The 20,915-nt window shown below is 36.8% G+C and overlaps 1 protein-coding gene and 1 long non-coding RNA gene across 25 annotated transcripts in view; one reads left to right on the top strand and one right to left on the bottom strand.

Annotated features, from left to right (window-relative positions):
* The window catches only part of LOC309844451, a 32,034-nt gene extending 12,396 nt beyond the window's left edge, over nucleotides 1–19,638 (bottom strand). The window contains exons 1-2 of the long non-coding RNA XR_014300701.1: nucleotides 18,181–19,638; nucleotides 5,999–6,080 (exon numbers count right to left, since the gene is read on the bottom strand). This is a non-coding gene — a long non-coding RNA (uncharacterized lncRNA). The remainder of the gene's footprint in view (nucleotides 1–5,998; nucleotides 6,081–18,180) is intronic.
* PKP4 (plakophilin 4) overlaps nucleotides 1–20,915 on the top strand; it is a 245,733-nt gene that overhangs the window by 166,020 nt on the left and 58,798 nt on the right. For 13 of the 24 annotated variants that reach the window (XM_082691357.1, XM_082691363.1, XM_082691355.1 and 10 more), the window contains 3 exons: nucleotides 866–900; nucleotides 19,959–20,090; nucleotides 20,200–20,390. In XM_082691357.1, the coding sequence (XP_082547483.1) occupies nucleotides 866–900; nucleotides 19,959–20,090; nucleotides 20,200–20,390 (358 nt within the window). The remainder of the gene's footprint in view (nucleotides 1–865; nucleotides 901–19,958; nucleotides 20,091–20,199; nucleotides 20,391–20,915) is intronic. The other 11 variants (XM_082691359.1, XM_082691370.1, XM_082691361.1 and 8 more) reach the window with 1 other exon arrangement.

Below are 20,915 nucleotides of genomic sequence, written 5' to 3'. Positions count from 1 at the left end.
GTTTACCTGTAAAATAAAGATGATAATGTATCTATTCATAAGGTTGTTGTGAATAATATAAAGGTGATCACTGAAGTGAAGTACTTCATTAAGCAAATGTTTGATAATCCAGCCTCTTGTTCTCTTGCTCCTGTGTTCTACCACACTGTCTCTTAACACCCTGCTTTCCTGTATTTGGGGGTGGGGAGTGTGAGGCAGAAGGGCAGGGAAGCACAGATAATGTTGGCACAAATTTATTAAAATTTAAATTTATTAAACTCTGTTAAGACACATGGCTAAAATATTCTCCCAGATTTTCAAACCTTGTATTTTTGATATATTTATTATATGACTTAAGTTTTATATGGTAGCATTCAGTTCAAACTAAACCTATTAACTTTTGTGTATTATAGTTTCTAGGGCTTCTTTTGAAAATAACTAAAATGAATGAAGTTCTTAACAGCCTTTCGGGTCCTTTTTGATGTGTGTATACATATAGAAGTAATTTGTGTATAATATAGATGTTCTTTTTAATGTGTATACAATTTACATAGTATCACAAAAAGCAACATAATATGTCATAAGTACCATGAATATCATAAATAGTAATACTATTTTATTGTCTTATCCAAGGGGAATTTATGTCACTTAATAATTTGCCTTAATTTTCTAGTAGAAATAAAGTTTTGCCCCAAATTGATATGGAAGGTTAAATAGTGTCTAAAAATTAACTTAGTTAGAAGCGTAGCTTTAACTTTTGTTTGAGATTTTTACTCTTTTATGTAATAAAATGTGAAAATTAAATGTCTATGTGCAAAATAGGCCCACAGTTAAGTTTTATGACAAAGGAAGTAAATGTTCCATTTTTTTTTTCCCTTTTCTCTAGCTCAACTGAGAAGTCATTTCCTTGGAGATCAACAGGTATGAGTTTTTATCATATAAAAAATCTTTATGTCTTAAACACACAACAAGAACAGTTGCATAGCATGCTTTCTCAATTTACTGCCTCTTGGTGAAATAAGCCTTTACCAGTGACAATATTGAGCTACCTTGATTTGAAGTAATTCTTAGTTTACTAGATTTTTTGAACATTATGAAGTAGGTTTGTATATGTCAGCTATAAAGAAAGTTCAAGCATTGGACATCAACGTATCAATGTTATAATCACTGGACACTTTTAATATCAACTTATATTACCTAAATATTTTCTTTTCTGTCATAAGAAAGTACAGCAGTGCCCTCAAAAGTTACAGCATCATTTGGGAACGTTGGCTAATCGTTTATCTAAATCATGGTCTCTCCTTTCATAGTGTTTCCCACACTCAAGAGAAGAGTTGCCTTAAGCATTCATATTCTTTATGTATCCAGATATAAAATATATGGTAGCTTCTAATATAGTCCACAAGCTTCTTATGTAATCTCCTTTTTACCCCAAGTTCATTTCATAGAAAGGATGAATTACATTAAGAAGGGTGTCTGCCACTTTCACAAATATTTGATGTCTTCATACTCGCTGTTAATTCATTGTTTGTCGAGCACCTGCACCAGGGACCCAGTACTGTACACATCGCTGGTCACACAGTGATGGGCACAACACGTGCACGTTGCTGCACTTCCTGTGGCACTTATAATGGGAAGGACCATGTCATCAATATATAAATGGTAGAATGGGCCTTGAAATATAAATACTTTGACAACTTTTAAACAAGTTTTGAACTTGATTAGAACTCAAAAATCACCAAACGCCTGGTATTTCAGTTTACCAGAACCTGTTATCGGGATCTTGGTGTTACTCATAGTACATACAAGACATTCTGCTATTTTATAAAGAAGCTACTCCCAAGAATTGTAGCTTTTATTCAAACCAAAGACATACATAAAGCTACTTAGCACTAAGACTCATTAGCAGTAGTTTAATATAAAATCAGGTCACGAGATAATAATGTGGTTAGAAGCCAGAAATATATCGCGTGGGAAACGTTGTTGTAAATGGACAACCTACTTCTGAGATAGCTTTGCAGAGAAGGTGGGACTGGAGCATAGGGTTTGACGGGTAGCCAGGCTCTGGAGAGTGCTTTGTCACTGGGCAGCAGAGGAGACAGAAATGTCACACCCAAACATTTAAAACTGGTTTGGGAGATGGTAAAATGTGGAAAGTTTAGATAGCCACATCAGTTCAAATTACAGAGATGTGTAAATACAACTCTAAATTGAACTCTCCTTTAGCTCATGGGGCAACACTGGAAATTCTCTGAGCAAAAAGTCACCTGACTGAAATATTCCTCAGGAGAAATATCAGAACTGTGTAACTATTAAAAATTGATTTGAAGAATTTAAAGAAAAATGCAAAGCACACAGTAGTGCATTTGGTACTTGGTTATAGCAAAAAATTTACTACTTAATGTAAAATTCTTATAGTGCATGTAATAATGCAATAGTGCATCATTAATTTATTCCAGAATATTTCTTGAGAGCCTTAAACGGTTGTCTAGCATGTAGTTGTCAATGTTTAAATATCCTTGTCCTCTTAAGTGCTTCAAGCCTAGTGGAGGTATATAACTCTATACACTCAAAATTTGGTGGTGGTAGGAGCTGTAAAGGAAAACTACAGGTGTATATATCATATTTACTGATATTCCCTATTTCTGGACATTTGAGCTGTTTCTAATTTTTACTGTTATAAATAACATTGTGGTAAATACCCCGTATATAAAATTATATCTGTACCTTTGATTTACTTTAGGTTAGACTTTTAGGAAATAAAATATTATTAGAGTATATGAGCATGTTTTAAGGCTCTTGTTATGGGTAACCATGTTACTTTCCCGAAAAGACTGTATTATTCCTCCCTCCCTTTAGGTATATAACATTGATCCTCTTGTACTTCCTCATTTGACATCATCATTTATATTTCCTTCTAGCTACAAAATACTAAAATCTCCTATACATTGCCCTTTTCTGTTGAGTGGTAGTGTCTGGTAGGCGAGAACTCTGTGCAGCCCAAGGCTGATGGCTGTCTTCAGTCAGGCAGGGAAAACCCAGCCCATGCCAGGTGGTTCCACATGAGGGATTTGATTTGGGAGGTTATGGTTCAGGTGCAGGTTGCAAGGTCTGGGAGAATTGAACAGCATGCTGAAACACCCAAGAGACTGATCATACCTCCAGCTGCTACCATTTCTAGGACTGAGGGGGCAGTGGGTTAAGTGGGGTCAGGGGCGATTTCCAGCATTAGCTGGACACAGGAAGGAGATAAAGCCCAGCCAGAAGTGCTGCCTAGAGCAGAGCAGGAGAACTTCTGGCTGAGCTGAGCTGCAACAGGCAAGTGGTGGTTTCTCACTACCTAAAGCCAGCCAGGCGCAGGGTATAAATGTGTTGATTTACATACAGAGAGAATGAAGTGAGATCAGGAAGGACACATAACAGAGAATGAAATATCTGGGCCCTTGGTGTCCTTTCTACCTCCCCTTCTTTCCCCTCTGGTACTTTTACTCAGTTTCAGTCATTTGACCACCACCCTCGTGATTTACTCATGAGTTAAACATAGATATATTATTATTTATGTATGTGTGTGTGTATTGTCCAAGTAGCTCCCTAAATACGTTAGCACTAGGGAAATACAGCTCCAATAATTCATCTGTCTTCAGGACAGCTATATTTGTAAATCACACCTAATAACTATGTTTCATCTCTTAGTTTTGTCAGAATACACTCTTACCCAAATTCCTGTTCAGAGCTGGCAGGTGTTGCATTTACATACCCTTTTTTTCTCTTGGGGGAAGAGGAGTGTATTAATCTTCAACCACTGCCATCACAACTACTATTTACTCCACTTTCTATTATTTAAACTGTATTAGCCTTACTTGCGTGTTTCTTGAATTTGCCTACTTTTCAGCCATACTTAGGACATTTAAGTTGTAACTCTGGCAATAAGCTACAAAGATAAGGGTAGAAAATTGAAATTTGATTGTATGCATAAAAGTAAAATCTGATTTGTTTCATGTTTCTTTTCCTCAGTAGTTAGAGATGTCTTTAGAAGTTTGACTATAAGTAAATAATGGCATAAAATGGAAGTTTTGCTGCTACTTTCCTATAAAGTTTAACAGCTATCTTCTCTTTACCACATTGCATGCAGAGATACTAAACATAGTAGAAAAATCATCTCATTTTTAGAATTTGGCTGTCCTGGACAGAATAAGGGGCAGGGGTGGCTTAAAAGTAAAAATATATATGTATTTAAAAGGTCTTCAGTCCAGTCCATGTTTAGCTAGATCTTTTTTTTTTTTTTTTAAGATTTTATTTACTTATTTGTCAAAGAGAGAGACAGTGAGAAAGGGAACACAAGCATGGGGAGTGAGAGAGGGAAAAGCATACTCCCTGCTGAGCAGGGAGCCTGATGCGGGGGCTCAATCCCAGGACCCTGGGATCATGACGTGAGCCGAAGGCAGACCTTAAGGACTGAGCCACCCAGGCACCCTGTTTAGCTAGATCTTGACAAAAGTAACATATCTATTCAATTTTCTTGGTTTCTTAAATAAGAAAGGATTGCATGAAAAGATTTAGGATTCAAAGTCTCTTAATGTTCCCCATTTTTCTTTAATATTTTGAATGTTTTCCTAAATATATATATACAAAGGTAGAGAAATTATCTATATGTATATTACAAATATATTACAACTATTACATATATATTATATATTACAAATATATATTTGTAATATTTGTATATATTTATAATATTATAAATATATATTTATAATATTTTATTTGTAACATTTACAAATATTTATAATATTTGTAAAATATATTTGTAATATATATAAATATATATTTGTAATATTGTAATATATATTGTCATATATATATAACAAATTTGACTTGAAAAGCTGGCATTTTAAAAGCTTTTTAGCAGTCAGGTGAATTGTTAGTGGAGCCGTGGTTTGATCAGTACCTGGGAGAGATCCTTACCTGTTCAGGTATTTTCAGGATGGTACATTCTGTTGAAACGCCAGAAACGGAGAACAGCTGCTGAATTTTGTTTTTAAATACCTAACTTACTGCAGAGTCATTTTCTAAGGAAGAGCTCAGGATGCCCTAGGCAGAAAAGATTTCCATTGCTTGTGATTCATTTCAGCAGTATCCCTTTGCTCATTTGCTTGAGTTTGGTTGGTCGGTCATTTGGTTGATTTTTGTATGAGGGTTGGTTGGCTGTTTGAAAGTAAAAAGCCAAAGCTTTTTAAGCTTGGTGCTCAAAGAGATGACTTCCCAAAGCACAAGGAAGAACTGTCCACTCTGCAGAATATATCTGTGTCCTCAGGCTGGTTGGGAAGGAATCTTAAGGAGAAGCTTCCCCAGAAGGAATAAAGTTGTCTTGAAGCATTTATGCTTTATTGTTATCTTGCTTTACTGTTCCTCCTCTCTTCATTGTTCTGTATTTTCTAGCTTACCAGCATTACACATAAACTGTCTAAAAACATAGATGCTCATCTTTTTGTCTTTTGTGGAGAGAGTTTATCATTTTCTGTTTTGGCTCAGTCTTTTCCCTAGCCTTGCATTTCTTATAACCTTGCATTTTTGTGTTTTTTTAATGTATGTTCTGCTAAAAATGAGTGAGGAAAGAATGTTGTCTTAGTGTTCCTTCCTATTTTCTCTTTTATTAGTGTTCCATTTTCCACCAATCACATCTTCATATCTCTTAAAAATTATGCATTTGTACAATCTCTTATGTTCTGCCAGAATTTGAGGTAGCTTTTGAGAACACAGACAATAAAATAGAAGATAAACACCATAATCATGAAAATATATAATAAAGTCATAGATAAAACCCTGAGGAAAGTGAGATGCATATACATTCCCATGTAATTATAATGTTTCATGATGGAAAATATTATACAGAGTAGCTTTTAAAGAAAAGGAAAAAAATACCTCAGGCTTACTTCTCTTTTAAAAAAAGCACTCCAATTTACTCACACACACACACACGCACACAAAAACACCACCATACATAGTGTGTGTTACCTACCAGACAGAAGCTGTTGAAACCATAAATTGAGTCCTTTTGTTAAAGTGTTCATTGGTTGTTACTTAAATCCTCCAGCCATATCCTGTAAAATGAATTGTACCACAAGTCACAGTTTCACAGTTTTTCTGTTCCAGGGAAAAAAATTACTAGAGTCTAGGCAGTTTCCAGTTTTAGTACTTATGTGTAAAATGAGGGGCGGGGAGCAATATGGCATTAGCAGGAGAATCCTAGCCTTCCCTCCTCACCACCACGCCACCCCCACCTTCCCTGCAGCTTAAGAGAAGAGCCACCTTCCAAACCCAAGCATACTGTCTGTTCCCACAGGCCAAAGAATTAGGCTCAGTTGCACTTGCGAAGTAGTCGTAAGAGCAGATATTAATGTATGTTAAATAACTGATTGGGAATTACCACTCCTAAGAAAGTAAAGAAGCCAAAAGATGAGAGTCTTTCTGAAAGCAACAAGTTAGCAAAAGATGCAGGCAAATGAAAGTAAGGGGAATTTCTGGTTGACCTAGAAAGCATTAAGGGTAAAGAGACTTGATTGAGTCTTTTATAGTAAGTAATAAGTAGGAAAGAAAATATTAATGACTTTAGTTGAGAGTTGATATTTGATAATAAATACGAAAGAGAATGAAAAAGATTGTGATAAAATAGGAATTTTAAACTGATAAGATGATTTAACATCACAGTGCCACATCTCTTTGCTGAGGAATATGTACTGGAGGGCCACAGTTTTCACACACTGTCCATTTAAATCATTGTTACGTGGTCCATACTGACAGTAGTAGTTCATGTACACTACGAAATTTAAGACTTTATTGGGATTAGGTTTTGCATTTTGTTTATATATTTAAATTTTGTTCCAAAAGGAATGGACACAAGTTTCTTCCACTGTGGTGGGTTAAAACAAACAAACAAGCAAACAAACAAAAACATAAATACCGAAGATTAAAGAGGAATGAAAGACTAGCCCTAAGTCAATTTATCTTTCTTTTTCCCCTCCATCTGAAGCAAGTAATTTACAACACAAGAAAGCATCAGCATATCAGGAGATAAGACACAGACTTAAATGGGGACACTTTCTGCCTCAGTAGAAATGTAACCGGGTTTATGAAGGCGATAGAATTGGAAGCTATATTATACATGTTCCTAAATAGGATGTTAGATTGGCAATCATGTATAAAGGACCATTATTTTATTGAGGATTTTGGATGTTATGATTTAGTGTGCCTATAAATTATACTAATGACAAAATTTCATCATACAGTCATTCCTTCCTATTTCTCTTCTAAATAACAGGAGGATACGAATTTCTGTGAAAATCAGCCAAGTTTTTCCACCCTTATTATTTCAGGCCTTTTGAGCCACACAGTCTTGATAATCTTCTTACCACAGCTACAGCACTGTAGCTTCCTGAATCACCAGTATGAAGTTTCTCTTAACGTTTAATGTTTTATTACTAAAGGCCTTTTTATATTTTACAAAAATTGAGTCTGGAAGAACTTGGAGTAAAGGTAAACATTTCCTTCTTCCCCACATCTTTCCAGATCATGGCCATCACCCCCCCCCCCACACACACACACACACACCCTCTGGGTTTGTTTTATTTTTAATTCAGTGAGGATATATTATACATTGTCATATGATTGGTTTTTTTCTTAACAGTATAGGAAAAACCAAACGTGTTTCTGTATCAATATGTCAATATCGGCCTCTTTTTTTAAAAAATTATTTTTATTAACATATAATGTATTATTTGCCCCAGGAGTACAGGTCTATGAATCATCAGGCTTACACATTTCACAGCACTCACCACAGCACGCACTCACAGCACTCACACCTTCACCAATGTCCATAAATGGCTGAATAGACCTGGTTTAGAAAATTTATGTAAGCAGCCCCTTACTGGTAAATATTTTGTTTTTTTCCAAATTTTTCCTTCGGCAAACAGTGATATAACTTTTCTACACATCTATCTGAGTATCTTTGTCGATTACATTATTTTTAAGTGGAACTGCCTGGGCAATAGTATAATGGGGCTTTTTGGGCAAATATTGTAAAAATGCCTAACGATATGTGGGAGGGGTGAGTCTTTTCCTCTGCTTTCTTAGGTTAAGTGACTGCGGGTGGCCAGTGATTTAACGGACAATAGAAGAATAATCCCCAAATATTCGTATACACATAGGAGCTCACGAAAGTATTTAGGCAAATATTAAATAATAATAATAAATATACTTAAATTATAAATATAATAATAGATAAAATATTTTATATACCTAACTTGATGGAGTAGAGGAGGTGGGCAGAAAAGGCTTCTGTGGGGAAAAACAAATGGGTTTCTAGGGGAACAAACAGGTATAAGAAATCTTGTGATTTCTTGTAAAATCACTTGTTTATGCAGGTGCAAGTGGTCCTCCCGTTTGTTTCTTCATGCCATAAATCTCCCCAGAGAGGACCCATGGCAGCCTCACTCCCAGACGTTTCTGCTTTTTGGTGAAATAAGGGATGCTCCATGAAGGTTTCTTTCTACTTCTGTTGAATCGCAAATGTCTTTAGTTTAAAATAACCTTTATGCCATCTCTCAGAGTCTGAGAGGGTCCCTGCAAATACCCATTCCCACCTATACCAACTGTTACGTCTATCAGTGCTTACTATGTTGCCAGAGTAGAGGAGTGTAAATTTTCATGAATATATAAAATTTTAATAAGTTATTAGACTTTAAAAAAGCCATTTACTTCCAGTTCCCCTATATCATAAGCTTTATTATGGACAGATTAAATAGTAAAATCACTTAAATGATTCTTAAATATTTGTTAAGTCAGAACATTACATGAAGACCAGCATACCACTGACCATTCTTCCATTTGATTAGTTCTTATGGAAGTTAAGAATCAACCCAATCTTGGAATTTCATAACATTGTCATGTTTCCTGTCTTTCTTTTCTTTTCATATCTGGATCAAAATGATCACATACATTTTTCTGTCAACAAAAATGCAACAGCCATTACCAGAACAAGCGAAAAACAAACTTTTCTCTATGGAGGTAATCAAGTACCAACACCTCATTCCAGAGGTCCCCAGCTTTGCTGTATATTCACGTCACCTGCGGAGCTGTTAAGTCTGGGCCCCGAACCAGGCATCAACGGTCTTTGACGATCCCCCCATGATCCATACTACAGTCTGAGAATACTGCCTTACTCATAAGTAAATTAATCTAATTACTGGTAATAAAAGAAAAGAATTAAAAGTTTATCCTGCCAGTCCTATACAGATTATATTTTGGGATAACCAAATAACCCTGGCCATTAATAGATTTTAAAGATATCTAAAATATACCAAAGGAATTTCTGCTGATAAATGTAGAAAGGACAATAAAATTAGAAAAATCACCAATTTGCATCATCTAATGAAATAATTGATTCAAGCAAAGATTGTCAGTGTATGCAGAAACCTCTGTATTCTTGATCCTGGCTGCACATTAAAACCACCTTGGGAGTTTTTAAACTCCTAATATTCAGACCTCAGCTTAGGCTGATTGAATTCGAATCCCTGGACATGGGACTCAGCAATAGTTTCCGAGCTCTACACCGACCCCTATCCCAGGCCATTACAGTACGCAAGCAAGGTTGGGAATCATTACATTAGGAGAGAGGTTGATGGTGAACTTGAAAATATGGAAAGATCAGACTACCATCGCTTGAATTGACTGACTGATCTTAACTGTTAAAGTTACAATATGACAGGACATAAAGTACACAACACCATCCATAAAGTATTCTAATCACAAAAGTGTGGCCTGAAAGTTTCTAGTTCTAACTTTGTGCTTAAAAGACATACAGAGGTTAGAAGATACGTACCTGCCACCATGAGAAACCCACACACTAATTCAGAATATGGAGCATCCTGAGTTTATTGCTGTGGTTCCCTCAGTGAGCCAAGAAAATGAAAATGAGGGCCTGAGAGCCCTTTTTAGACTTAAGGTACTAAGTAACGATCAGAGTCCAGCACTATCTGTAAGTCTTATTTCAGCCTGACAAGTACAAGCCAACTGAAGAAAAATTTTTGAGACATCAGGAAAATGTGACTGTGAACTCTATGTGGTGCGATGGAATAAATGTCGTTTTTTGAAGTCCGTATTTTACAGAGCTACATATGGAAGTATTTAGAGTCAAAATGATCTTATGTGAGGGATCTGTTTTAAAATTCTTTAACAGAAGAAAGGAAAAAGCAATAAATGGAGCATAAAAAGTATGGCATAATGTTGCAATAATTAAATTGGGAGGGATGCTAATTATACTTCTGTTTGTTGGGGAGGGGGGGTTGGTTAAAGATTTATTTATTTATTTTCGAGGGAAGGGAGAGAGAGCTCCAAGCAGACTCTATGCTAAACATGGAGCCTGGCACGGGGCTTGATCTCATGACCCTAAGATCGTGACCTGAGCTGAAATCAAGAGTCCGGCACTTATCCAACTGAGCCACCCAGGCGCCCCTTCTCTCTCTCCTTTTATGTTTGAAAACTTTAATTCTAAAAAACTTAAATACAAATTCTTTAAACAAAGGGTTCAGCATATTGGGGGTTAAAACAGTACATCACACTGACACATGCTAAGTCCAGCCGGCTGTTGGCCATACTGCCAGTGTGAGCCATGACACAGATGAATGCAGTATGAGATGACAGTTTCCAGCCAGTAGACATGATTTAATGTCTGTTTTCCACACTGGTGGGATTTTGTTAAATGAATCCTAATTTAAGCCGAGTTACCTCTGCTGTGCTGGACATCAGCCTCTCTGCTAGTTTAGAACTCTACACTTACCACTGTGTTTGTGCAGGTTCTAGGCCGCTTCACTGTACACATCATAGCTGCAGATACTTTCGCAGCATAACTAGTTAGCCATAAGGCGGTTGTGCTGTAAAAGATAAAGCTATGGGAAAAAAGAGATTCATTCAAAGGACATAATGAAATAAGAAAAATGAGTAGCAAAATGTAGAAGACTATTGCAAAGGGCAAAATATTTGAGTACGTTCAAAACGTATATTGTAGAGTCCTAGCAATACTGCTTCTATATTGCAGATTGGACCCCAGCATTTATCTTCAAATCTCTGGTTGATAGCATTATACACTTTGGCTTGCTGATGTGTCTCCGTGTTTGGCATCACATTTTCTCTGTTTTCTTCAATAGGAGAGGCATCAGGTTTCAAATACTAAAATACATCTTTGAACCTGAATTTTGTGTTGTGCTGTGATAAGGCTTCTACGCTGTTGTTTGTTCTTGGCATACTTTCACATGTCCATTGATAGATGTCCCAAAGTTGTGTGCGAAAAGTGGGCTCAGAACTCTGCACCACTATATAGACTATTATGAGGGCTTAAGATTTAATTTAAATAAAAAATAAGAGTACTACATCAATGAAGAAAAAACAAATTGTCAACTAGGTTCTTTTTTAATTATCTTGTATGGCAAACTTGGCTCACAGCCAGTTAGTGACACAGCAAAAGTGTGTTGAAATTGCTTATGGTAAAGTAATCTGTAGCAAAGATGCTTATAGTGAAAAGACTGGACAGAGTATGGGCATGGGTGGCAAGCACCAAATAAGAATGTTAGTATTTTGCTTTAGCAAATATGTATCTGAATGTTCCTACACCATTTACTCATACTTTATGGGGATGTATGTTACACATCCCCGTAAGACTTAAATACACTGAATTAGGGCTTTTTTTAGAGAAAGAGAGCACAGGCACAGGATGAGGGACAGGAAGATGGAGGGAGAGAATCTTAAGTAGGCTCAGTGCTCAACACAGAGCTCAACACAGGGCTCGATCTCACGACCCTTAGATCATGACCTGATCCAAAATTAAGAGCCAGACACTTTGCTTTACCAACTGAGCCGCCCAGGTGCCTGGTGGGGTAGGACTTTGTATTAAAATTGCATATCCGGGACACCTGGGTGGCTCAGTTGGTTAGGCATCTGCCTTCAGCTCGGGTCATGGTCTCAGGGTCCTGGGATCGAGTCCCACATTGGGCTCCCTGCTCACCGGGGAGCCTACTTCTCCCTCTCCCTCTGCTGCTCCACCTGCTTGTGTACTCACTCTCTCTCTCTGACATATAAATAAATAAAATCTTAAAAAATAAAATCACATATCCAGTGTTAGCTTCTAACATTTTATGTTTAATTTAAACATTTTAAACAAATATTTAAGTGTTTTTCTCTCTTAGTGATATGTGAACAAATATTCTATTAACTGCCTAAAATAAAATAGAAAGTATCAAGTTTAAAAGCTCCTTTTCCTATTACCACCTCCTCAACACACAAAGCCACATACTTCCTCAGTTTACAGCTGTTGCTTGCTTTGGGAAATGTCAGAAAGGCTACCATCTGTAACCCCACATTTCATTCCTAAGCCAGAGTTAGTCTGCATTTAGCTCGACCGTTATAATCTATACCAAAAAAGATAGCCCAATAGAAAACCACAGTAAAACCTAGTTTTAGAAGACCTTTTCTATTCTTTTTGATAGGAATATCATTTTACCCTTACAGATTTCTATGGGTTTTGTTTTGTTTTGTTTTGTTTTAAAGAAGTTTTCTTGGGGCACCTAGGTTGCTCAGTTGGCTAAGCACCTGCCCTCGGCTTAGGTGACCCAGTCCTGAGCGAAGCTCTCTGCTCAGGCAGAAATATGCTTGTTCCTTTCCCGCTGCCCCCCACCACCTCTTCTCCCCCTCCTCCCTGACTCTCCACCACTCCCCTTCCCCGCCCGCTGCTAATGCTCTCTCTTGGGTAAATAAATAAAATCTTTTTTAAAAAAAAGCTTTTCTTGGCTTTTGTTTTGGGGGGGGTTTTTTGTTTAGTTTTAGCAAAGGGTATCTGTCTTGTATCACCTACTATCAAATATACCCTTTTCTATATTTGGTAACATTATTTTGCCCTAAAATGAAGTGTATCTTTGAATGATTTTTGAGCACTTATATTCCATAGATCACTGATTTTTTTACATCACAGAAAATCCTTGATTCTTTTTTAGCTTTCTCTGTAGGAAGCAAGAGGCCCGTGGCCTTTTATGAACACCTACTTGTAAACTCGGTGTTGGAAACTTGACATGTGTGATCTATTTCTTTTCGTCTTTATAGTTCTAAACTCCTTATTTTTCTAGTTTTCCTCTTACATGTATAAATGCTTTATGGTAAGTGTAACATCTGCATTTTAATTCATGCCTGGACTCAAAATACTCAAAAGTGATAAATACTCATTTTAATATGACTATTTGCAGAAAGACCTTTTTTTCTAATGATTATTTTTTAATCATTTTGTATTTCTGAACAGAATTCAGGAATTTTAAAATATTATGAAGAAGAGATCTCTCTGGTGACATATAAAACTATAAAATACTTTTAGATTTGCATTATAGAAATTAAATAAAGTGCTTTATACCAGCTTATGCAGAAACTAAGTTTGCTTAAGCCACAAAATTGAATTCAGACTGATAAGCTTTTACAGTGGTTTTTAAGGCAGGCTAATTGATGTTTAGAGCAAAGTTTAAAGTGAACTAGAAGATACTTCATTAATGGTTTCCATTTTCCAAGGCTTTTCATTGAACATTTTCTAGATGAGTAAAATTTTTAGAGCCACTGTCACAATATTTTAAAAGATAGCATAAGTATGTATAAGATCCAAGAATCTAGATACACTCAAGAGAACCAGACAAGAAATAGTTCAGTAAACAAGAGCTTCTGCCCATTCTTGCAGGTTTTAACTTATTTTAAAGCCCAGCTCTTAGAGGATATCATGTGTAAATAGTAATTCATATTTTGAGTCCATGCACCCCACATATCTATGATCTTAAGTTATTAGTCAATGTCTCTCTGTGTCTTCTGTGAATCAGAGAATGTTTTCATGGTTCATGTTTCCATTACCCTATTCACATTTCCACTCAGCAACAGTATTTCCCAGTCATCTCATTTCCTCCAGTAATTGGGTTACCTACTGTAGAAGTGAATCTTGTATATCGAAGAAGTTACTGAAGAGGAGAAGTCTTCAAGGCCATCATCCATGTTCTCTTCCAGAATTTGGAATAGAGCTTTACTTCTTAGCCATAGAAGGCACTGGAAAATTGTTGTAGCTTTGTGGAATGTAGACTCCCTCCTGAACCTGTCGCCCTACAAAAAGCCAGAATACCAGAGCCAAACAGGAAGTTGAGTCCCCATAAGACAAAACTAAAAAAAAAAAAAAAGACAAAATTTTCTACTCATATTTTCATAAAGTGTTGCCACTCAGAGTATGAAAGCCTAACCTCAACTCACAGGCCAAAGTTGGAAGAAAAGAGAGCTACTCAATTCCCTTAACTGTCAAAGACAGCATCATCTGCCTTAACACTGCATTCCATTACCATCCCAGGAGTCCTGCCAAAACTCACACTGCACTATCTTTTATGTAAGGGCAAACCTTTAAACACCATAGCAACTCAGAACAGGCACAAACAAGAAGAATCTAGCAAAAAGTTATAATATGCTGGACTGTGAAAGACTAGTTACAGAGTTGTATATACTTAAAATCTCCTTACTGATCTCTAGGTTCCTGTTTCCATGGTGATTTAACACATAGTATAGACCTCCATTTCATATACCATAAACAGTAAGACACAGAGATTAACAAAGCAGAGCAATTTCAGTAATTTCAGGTTATTTAGAGAGACCTTGGTCTGTTTCCTGAGCCTATTTTCAATGCACACTTGGTGTGTATTTGGGAGATAAATCATAGTACACTTTGTGTTTTATCTTTCAGTGTGAGCTTAATGGTGGATAATACATGAGATTTATGTAGCCCTACAGCATTAGTGTCCCTTACTGCCTAGTATTTTCTTAGCTGCAGCCTTCTGCTTTTTCTAATTAATTGCCCTTGTTTAGGTGATTTGGGGGCACTCAGATGAAATGTAGCAGGCAAGAAGGACCCTGGTTCCAATAATCTCCCATTCACAAAACATACATGGAGATTATTTCATTCTTCCTTGAAGTTTGTTAAAGTTCCATATTCTTAGACATGCATTTTCATAGAAGATGCTAATTTGATGTTTGAAAATGCCCCCTAAAATATTTCTGATGTTCCACAAAACATGTTTGTGAAAAAGTAACACATATTCTTAAAGTACACAGATGAAAGAAGTAGCATAGACATTCTGTTTTCCATTTTTTTTTTAAACTTTAAACTTATTTTTTCAGTGTTCCAAGATTCATTGTTTATGCGTTACACCCAGTGCTCCATGAAATACGTGCCCCCCTTAGTATCACTACCAGGTTCACCGAACCCCCCACTCCCCTCCCCTCCAAAACCCTTAGTTTGTTTCTCAGAGTCCACAGTCTCTCATGGTTCATCTCCCCCTCTGATTTCCCCCATCTCACTCCTCTCCATCTCCCCATGTCCTCTGTGTTATTTCTTATGCTCCACAAGTAAGTGAAACCATATGACAACTGACTCTCTCTGCTTGACTTATTTCACTCACCATAATCTCTTCCACTCCCATCCATGTTGATACAAAAGTTAGATATTTATCCTAACTGATGGAGGCATAATACTCCATAGTATATATGGACCATATCTTCTTTATCCATTCGTCTGTTGAAGGGCATCTTGGCTCTTGCTACAGTTTGGTGACTGTGGCCATTGGTGCTATGAACATTGGGGTGCAGGGCGCCTAGGTGGCTCAGTTGTTAAGTGTCTGCCTTTGGCTCAGGTCATGATCCCAGGGTCCTGGGTTTGAGTCCCACATTGGGCTCCCTGCTCAACAGGAAGCTTGCTTTTCCCTCTCCCACTCCCCCTGCTTGTGTTCCCTCTCTCACTGTGTATCTCTCTGTCAAATAAGTAATAAAATCTTTAAAAAAAAAATAATAAAGTGAACATTGGGGTACAGATGGCCCTTCTTTTTGCTACATCTGTATCTATGGGGTAAATACCCAGTAGGGCAATTGCAGAGTCATAGAGAAGCTCTATTTTTAATTTCTTAAGGAATCTCCACACTGTTTTCCAGAGTGGCTGCACCAACTTGCATTCCCACCAACAGTGCAAGAGGGTTCCCCTTTCTCCATACCCCTCCAATACACGTTGTTTACTGTCTTGTTGATTTTGGCCCTTCTACCTGGTGGTAGGTGGTATCTCAATGTGGTTTTTTATTTGAATCTCCCTGATTACTAATGATTATGAACATTTTTTCATGTGTCTGTTAGCCATTTGTATGTCTTGCTTGGAAAAGTGTCTGTTCTCCATTTGCCATTTTTGTTCATCAAAACGTCTCTCAGTTTCATGTTCTCATTGTGCTAAATCACAACATGCCAGGTATTTCACTCTAGTTTATGGCAGTGATCCTGAAGTGATCCCATCTTGTAAGACTGGTTTCTCTGGTAAATTTGACTAGTGTCTTATTTTATTTCTGAGAGCACTTATTTTTAAAAGACATTAATTTTAAAGTAAGACTACATAAATAATACATAGTTAATAATTTTGAACCTTTCCCTACTACAATAAGAATACCTTCTACAATGATGGGGAACTGGGCCCTCTTACTAATAACAACCATGTGTGTATATATTTATTTGTGTGTAATTTGGGAATTATAAGTTGTCAAGAAAACAGTAAATAATAGTAAAACAGTATGAAAATGATTTAACTTTCTTTTAATGATTGAGAAGAGATACCAATATCTTTTTGTCTTTGCAGATATATATTACCATTGGGCTTCATTATAGAAGTAGAAAAATGACCAAAGACCCCCTTGATAGTTTAGAATTGGTTGCTTTGTAGCTGATTAATATGTAAATATATCATAGTTATAATATAAATACATATTTATCAACTTTTTTAAAACTTTAACTTCAGTGTTTACTTAAAAATAGGGGCAGCGCCTGGGTGGCTTGGTCAGTGGAATGGCAGCTTATGATGTTGGGGTTGTGGGCTTAAGCCCCACACTGGGTGTAGGGATTACTTAAAAATAAAAAAATTTTTAAAAAGAAATAAAATTTAGACCCTGTTCTCTAAATAACTCAGGTATTTAAATCGTCAAATTAGATTTGGAGGACATGAGAATTTAGTATTTTAGTGTTCTAGTTACCATCTCACTGTTCTTTTCCATGTTCTATTTTTTTTTTTTTTTTTTTTTTGAGTTCTTACATTTAAAAGTATAAGAAACGGGTTCCGGGGTAGCTTGGTTAAGCATCCCACTATGGATCGTGGCTCAGGTCATGATCTCAGAGTTGTGGGATCGAGCCCCACATAGGACTGTGCATCCAGCAGGGAGTCTAAGATTCTCTCTCCCCCTCTCCCTCTGCTCCTCTCTTTCTCTCAAATAAATAAATCTTTAAAAGTATAAGAAATGGATACTAATATTTAAAGAGGGTACATGGTTGTGTTACTTTCAGGGTAATTTTGTTTATTTTGTTTATTTTTGTATTTTTTGAGATACTAATTCTGTTAATTAGGGTGGCCAGTGTGGAATCCTGTACCCCACAATTTGTGCTTGATCTGTTTAAGATTATTTATTTTAAATAGCTTCTCTTAAAGAAGAGTTTAAATGAGCACAGTTGTTTGTCACACGATTTGTGAAGAACTGTTCCACTGGATGAGGAGACACAATTGCTGAGGTACAAATCTTTTAGGGGCCTCTTTCTCTTTTCCTATTTAAATACTAGTTTCTAATAGAAACTAGAGAAAAAAGAGAAAAAAGAGGCATGCCTGGACGCTAATGGGTTTTGGTTTCCATGGTGATAAGTTTTCAGCTCCTGACACTGCATGCCACCTGGTGTTTCCAGGCCGAAAGCTTTGATGTATTGGTGTCCCATGTTTTAATCTTGTACTAAAGCTGAAGCTAAGAACTATCTAAACCTCTTTTTCTTTTAAAAAATGGTACGTTTTCCACGTAGGAGAAGTCTTGGAGCTCCCACAGGGGTGCTTCCATATCTCCAGAGGGTTGTCGTTTCACAGTCGATGTGTCAGAGCTCCATTTTGGATGAAGTCAAGGTAGACTGGGGCACAGCCCTGCTGTCCGGCTGTCCCTCATGTCGCTATTCCCTGGCACACAAACTCCACATAATACTCTAGTAGCCTAGCAAACTACGTATTTTCCGTAGTCCTTCATAGCATTTCAGCCAGAAGTGCTACATAAGAATAGGTAGAACCCAAGTTTGTAACAGGAGACTTACGAATGAAGCAGATCACTCCCTAGGATCATCAGCCTGACAGAGCCTCAGATCAGGTTTCAGTGTGTACCAAGGAAACCATATACAATCTGTGATCTTTATGGAAATTCCAAACTTCAGAATTCAGAACTGTCACAGAACTCTACCACTAGAAGTGTACTGTCAAATAATAAATCAAGAGGCAGGTTGTTAAAAACCTATATTAAGAATGTCAGTGAATCTTTCTGGAGGCGAGGGAACAAAACCTTGGATTGAATTCAGTGTCAGGCTTAAAGGTTTAGAATGCAGCGGGGCTCCCGGCTCTCCTATAAAACTTGTATTTACTTTCCAAACTAGCTTAATCAGCATTGCCTACAAGTTTTACTTTGCTTTGCATAGATAAACTTTATTGAACATAATAAAGCCACAGCACAGTGCCAGGTGTGAATCCACACTCAATAACGAGAAGCTGCTCTTCCTACCTGGGAATTTATTCGACAAATACTTACCAGTCACCTACGGAGTACAATGTACCTATCACAGGCACTGAGGACATAACATAAACAGACCAGATAAAAGTCCCTGCTGGCGCTAAGCTTACACACTAGTGGCGAGAGTTTACATGTGGTAAAGAAGGGGCAAGCTTTACTTCCTATAGGAAATTTTTCCTCAGCTCCTTTCCCCCAGATGCTCCTGTGTCTCCCACACACACCTATCTTTTCCCATAGCTGCATCATTCTTAGAGCCTTAAGAAGTAGTTAAAGGAAGAAAGAAAGGAAAGACAAATGAAAACAGTGAAATCCTTAGGGGACTCAAAATGTGATAAGGACTTTATGTAAAGCTTCGAAGAGATCCTGAAGCAGCATTCCTGAAAAAAATGTTTGTTAGCAACCTGAAGGTTAAGTTTGAGGAAGAGACTTCTGAAGATAATCAGAAGATGGGCAAATATATTTTGAAGAAATAGAGAAAAGAGGTCACATTTGAATGGAAATGGGGCAAGATTGTGTGATTTACACCACCCCAATTTACAGCATACAAAACAGATGTCGGAGATAGGGAAGGGGATAAATAGTTTTGTTTTTAAGATCAAGAGGGCAAAATGACACAGTTGAAAGTAAAATAAGGTAGTGGGAGAGACAGATTCGGAGTGGGGAAACAAGAATCAGGTTTAGATATGTCTCTATTGATTCAGAAAAAGACTAAAAAGAGTAAGGTAAGCAAATAGATAAAAAATTAAAATTTCCATCATTTGTAACTCTGAGAACACCATACAGAGTTCCATTGATTTTAGATAACATGAAATAAAACATAAAGCCCTAACTCTGCCTTCAGAGATTTCATTACCAAGCTCAATAATATAAACACCATGCAAGGTTTGTTTGTTTGGTTTTTTTTTTTTCAAACATTTGGAGGTATGGAGGATCCTTTATTAAACACTTAGCCACCATCACTACCCTGAGTCTTCCTCTTGGAAGAAGTCACTTGAGAGGTGAGTTTTTCAAGGAGAAACAAGGTCAGCTTTCAGATTTTAATTTCCTATAATATATAAGTAAACTTTGGGTGGTAATCAGGATGAAAAATTGTCATAAAATTTATAAATTTTATTAATTAATAATTAAACATTAATAAAATGAGTATATGAAACACTCATATAAAAAGTCTAAATGATTGTGCAGTTTACAATGAAAATGGTATAGTATTAACATGTAGATTATAAGAAGTTACAAATATCTGAACCTTTATAGCAAGTTTTGATGTAATACTGTCATTAGATTTAGCTGATTAAACTTATCTTCTTACAGATGTGCCAAATACTGGTGTAAACAAACCTAGAGTTTCTGACGCTGTCCACCCCAACAACTATCTCATCAGGACAGAGCCAGAACAGGGGACCCTCTATTCACCAGAACAGACATCTCTTCATGAAAGTGAGGGTCTGTTGTATTATCTTTTAAGTATCGATTTGCTTTTAATTTGTGCTATTTGAAAATGAGCATCAGAAGTGTAAAATAAACATATTTCCTGCTGGTTTCATTCCTTCAGGATCATTGGGTAACTCAAGAAGTTCAACACAAATGAATTCTTATTCTGACAGTGGATACCAGGAAGCAGGGAGTTTCCACAACAGCCAGAATTTGAGTAAAGCAGAAAATAGACCACAACATTCATTCATAGGATCAACTAATAACCATTTGGTGAGGAATTCAAGAGCTGAAGGACAAACACTGGTTCAGGTAAGCCAAGCACATCGAGAGCCTTGAAGAAATAGCCTCCTAACCGAATATCTGTTGTAAGTATTCTGTATTAGATATAAAATCAGTTCGTACAGTTCTGATCTTATAGAATGGACAAAGTAGTAGAATCATTTTAACACTATTCAGGTCTGTGATATTTAAAAAAAAAAAATCTTGTAGGAATTATTTATTAGCTCCAATTAATGAATTCAGACAAATTCCAGATACGGGAGAATAATTTTTTTTAGAAGAAGCAAGTTTGGCATGGAAGGAAGAGTCCAGGGCAGGAGTATGGGAAAACTGGGTGGATCATTGTAGTACCTCTAGGGGTCGTGTGTTCCTGAAAATGCTAGAGCTGCAATATGTTCTAGAGAATCCAGAGGGCAGAACACTATTCTCACGCCTGAATAAAATGGAACTGGCCTGTTCCAACCAAAGTTTTTTGCCTTCACCTTTGGAATTGTTCCCTGAAATCACAATTCTTTGTTAGAATGTAGTTACTCTTGGGTGCTTGGGAGGCTCAGT

This window comes from Mustela nivalis (genome assembly GCF_964662115.1).
Source record: "Mustela nivalis genome assembly, chromosome: 11".
NCBI classification, from domain to species: Eukaryota; Metazoa; Chordata; class Mammalia; order Carnivora; family Mustelidae; genus Mustela; species Mustela nivalis.
This window is presented reverse-complemented; position numbering and strand designations above follow the sequence as displayed.